Source organism: Coptis chinensis, chromosome 3 (genome assembly GCF_015680905.1).
Source record: "Coptis chinensis isolate HL-2020 chromosome 3, ASM1568090v1, whole genome shotgun sequence".
NCBI lineage: Eukaryota > Viridiplantae > Streptophyta > Magnoliopsida > Ranunculales > Ranunculaceae > Coptis > Coptis chinensis.
In genome coordinates, this window is record NC_141458.1 from 117,825,932 (window position 1) to 117,829,994 (window position 4,063).

At 42.1% G+C, this 4,063-nt stretch overlaps 1 protein-coding gene and 1 long non-coding RNA gene across 2 annotated transcripts; both read right to left on the minus strand.

The window, feature by feature from the left end:
* Positions 1–1,229: 1,229 nt before the first annotated feature.
* On the minus strand, positions 1,230–1,893 carry LOC147513534 (uncharacterized). Its single transcript, XR_015217389.1, has 3 exons — positions 1,578–1,893; positions 1,397–1,496; positions 1,230–1,304 (listed from the first exon to the last, which is right to left on the minus strand). It is a non-coding gene; the product is annotated as an uncharacterized LOC147513534 (long non-coding RNA).
* Positions 1,894–2,367: 474 nt separating this feature from the next.
* On the minus strand, positions 2,368–2,745 carry LOC147513535 (uncharacterized). The gene has a single exon (XM_086598925.1). The coding sequence runs from the start codon at positions 2,743–2,745 to the stop codon at positions 2,368–2,370; it is 378 nt and encodes a 125-aa protein (XP_086455051.1).
* Positions 2,746–4,063: the final 1,318 nt, after the last annotated feature.

Below are 4,063 nucleotides of genomic sequence, written 5' to 3' on the forward strand. Positions count from 1 at the left end.
TACATCCGGTGATGCATCCCTTTAAAGGTGGCCCACCACACTCGAAGGTGTACACCATTGGAATCCTAGAAGCTTAACTGCCGTCTCCGGAAATGCGACAACAGTTCCTTCTTTATAGGAATTCACAGTTCCTTTTCTAAATCTCCTCGTGATAAACATAGTAATATCTATATATATATATATACTAGTATTACCGATTATTTTCAAATACTCTAGTTACATATCTAGTTTTTCTTTTAAAACTGTTGATTATATAGGTGTGAGTTCCTGGATTTCCGAAATCGAAAGGTAACAACCTATGACTCCCAAACGGGCGAGTCATAGTAAATAACAACCGATGATTCCCAAACGGCGAATCATCGTAAATAACACGACCATCCCGGGACCAATCCAGAACCTCGCACCTAGTTACAAACAACCGGGTAATCCTTACCCGCATTACAAAATCCATCTCTCTGTCTCCTTGCTGAGACAAGAGACGCGAACCTTTCCCCAAAACCAGTTTTTTCACTTTTAACCAAGAAACAATCCCTCGCTACCCCGATTTTACAGAAAACCATTTCACGCGAAAGCTATCCATATACTTAATTCATATCGAGGAAAACTACAATGCAAAAACATGAATATCATATATACATGCATGGTTGATACGCAAACTATTTCTTAACATTTTAAACAACTCAAATCATGCATGAAAATAAGCAGACTATATATTGGTATGTAGGTTCCTACCTTAGCAAGCTCCGTTCTCCTCAAGCCCACTTAGCCGAATCGAGGCCGCTTTAACCGAATCCCCTCAGATTTACTCCTACACATCATATATATATATCGTCGACCATTAGAAGTTATCAAACGAACGAGAATTTTATATAACGTAAAGTCGAAGAAGAATCTCGACACTACTGAATTTGGTTTCGGGTAAATTTTTTATCTAACTACCGGATTAGAGCTACAGCCATTTCTTTGGCATCGGCTCTCGACAGATCTCTACGGCTATTTCGAGCCAATCGCTGAGCCCACATATCTACGCCAATCCTATCGCGTCCAATAACAATTAAGATTTTTCTCGACTCCGACAACAACAACAAATTCCACTATTCCATTCACATTAAATTCTCGCAATATTTACTGTTGTCTTCCTTATCAATCGTTCATTACTTAATCTACTCTTAAACAATTATAAACTGACATGAACTGCTCAAAATCGAGTGAATAGCCGAAGATTCTTACCGAATCAGCAACAGAATCGCTCCTAGATCGCTGCTCCACCAAAATCGCCCACTCTCCTTCTCCAAATCGAGCTACTGCCGAAGTGTACAACCAACCCATTCAAATATCTTTCATCCAATACCACTAAAACGAGTTTAAACTAATTGTTTGAAACCAAATTACTCACCTTTCGTAAAAACACGACGCAATTCAAATAATTTTTCGACTCCACCACTGTTTCACTCCACTCCAGCTCGTCCAACTGCTATTGCCAGCCTTCAACACCCCTAATACAATCCATTTCAGCATCACACCCTCAAGAAATCGAAATTGAAGCTAACTATTAATCGAAACGAATTCAAACTTACCTTTCGCGGAAATACGACGCCAATTCCACTATTTTTTTGAATCCCCACGCTTGATTGAGTGTTGTTAGTGATTGGGCGTTTAAGTTTTTGAGTGGAATCGATTGGAGACGCATTCACTCACCCGGCAGCGGCGATTTGGCGTCGGGATGCTCGAATTTCCAAGAGATTTCAATCCTCTCACTTCATTCTAGTGTTTCTAGGTTTGAGGCCGAAGTATTGAAGTAAAATCGATGGGGAATTGAGAGAACTTTGTTTTCTCTCTCCTAGGTTTTAGAAAGGGCGAAAATTGGGGAAGATGAAGTGCGATTTTTGTGTTTTCGCGATTTCGGTTTTTCTATTTTTGGGCCGCGATATATTTAGGCCCAAGCCCAATATATCCTGATTAGACTTAACGTCCTACTTAGACTCCTAACCACTAACGAATTTGACGTCGCGTCGTAATTATTTCTCCGGCTCATCCCGCTAAATTTAATCTTCCATATTCTATCTCTCCAAAGCTATAATAATAACTCACTCCTGGCAGTAGCGTTAACTCGTGCTTTCGTGCGATCGACGACGAAAACCGCTTAACCGCCTTTTGTCAAATTTTCAGATATGGGATAAACACCTAACGTGACTTATGAGTCGGAGTTAAGTTCCAATGAAGTTACGTATGGGTGAAAAATAAACCCGACGACCAATTTACGAGCGTCCCTAGAGTTAATAGGAAATTTTACTGAAAATACCCTTAATAATAATTCAGACTTTACATCCTACCCTCCTTAAAAGAAAATTTCACATCGAAATTAAATCATACCTTATTGCTCGAATAACAATTCGGATATTGTCGCCTCATATCGGCTTCTTTCTCCCGGTGTTGCTTCCTCTTACATCGTGATTTCTCCACAAGACCTTTTACCAACGGAATGACCTTGGACCTCAGTCTCTTCTCTCTCGCATCTAGAATCTGAACTGGCCCTTCCGGATAGGTAATGTCTTCTTCCAACTCTAACAATTCTAAATCAACAACATGCAGTGGATCCGGCTCATACTTGCGTAGCATCGAGATATGGAACACGCTATGGACACGTGATAGCCTTTCTGGTAACTCGAGCTTATAAGCTAGCTCAGAGATCTTCTGAATAATCAGGAATGGTCCCACATATCTAGGTGCAAGTTTCCCTTTCATCCCGAACCTCTGAATGCCCTTCTTCGGAGATACTTTCAAGAATACCCCCGCACACCTTCATAAAATTCCAAGGGGCGCTCTACGCCTATCCGCATAGCTTTTCGACGACTGGGGCGTGGAGCAACCGATTCAGATCACTCGATCTTCTCGGTGGTGTCACTAACCATCTCTGGCCCCAACATAATACTATCTCCGGTTTCAGTCCAACAGAGAGGTGTTCTGCAAGGTCTGCCATACAACGCTTCAAACGGTGCCATACCAATACTAGATTGGTAACTGTTGTTGTAGGCAAACTCAGCCAATGCCAAATGAGTCTTCCAACTACCCCCAAAATCAAGCACGCAAGCCCGAAGCATATCTTCGATGATTTGGATGACTCTTTCCGATTGCCCATCGGTCATGGATGAAAGAAAGCGTCTTTGAATTTCAGTTTGGTCCCCAATTCCTTTGAAGACTTCTCCAAAATGAACCGTAAATTGAGTACCTCTATCTGAAATTATAGATAATGGTGCCCCATGCAACCTCAAGACATCCGACATGTAGATCCTACTTAGCTTTTCAGCGTGAGTAAGTAGTCTTAACAGTATAAAATGGGCGGACTTGGTTAGTCTATCAACAATGACCCATATAGAATCCAATCCCTCATCGGTCCTCGGTAACCCGGATACAAAATCCATGGTTATATTCTCCCACTTCCATTCCGAATCTCCGGAGGTTTAAGAAGACCGGTGGTCTATGGTGTTCAAATTTTCACTGTTGGCATGTGGCACACTTCTTAACATATTCTGCAATGTGTCGCTTCATGCCCGGCCACCAAAACTGACGTCGCAGATCTCTGTACATTTTGGTACCGCCAGGATGAATGGTATACTTCGATCTATGGGCTTCACTCAAGATATTATTCCGCAAAGAGTGATCAAAAGGTACCCAAATTCTTCCTCTGAATCTGATGCTTCCGTCTCCGGATTTTTCCCAATCAACATCCTCAGCATTATCCACATATCCTCGGTACCTAGGTCCATCCCTCGATGTATTCTGAGCATCCACAATCTCCTGAACCAAAGTGTTTTCTGCCGTCACACGTCATCATCCGTAAAAATAACAAAGACTTCCGAGGATCTCCACTTCCATTTCCCGTGATCTCGAAACCATAAGAAGCAGCAGACTCCAGCAATTGCCACTCCTTCATCATCATCTGAGCACAGACATGTTCTCGCTTCCTACTCAATGCATCGGCAACTACATTTGCTTTACCGGATGGTATTGCAATGTGAATGTATAGTCCTCCATGTACTCACCCCATCTCCTCCTCGCCTCA

Bases quoted from the DNA above. Each gene is read 5' to 3' on its own strand.
- LOC147513535 (XM_086598925.1), bottom strand. From the start codon at position 2,745: ATGAAAGGGAAACTTGCACCTAGATATGTGGGACCATTCCTGATTATT.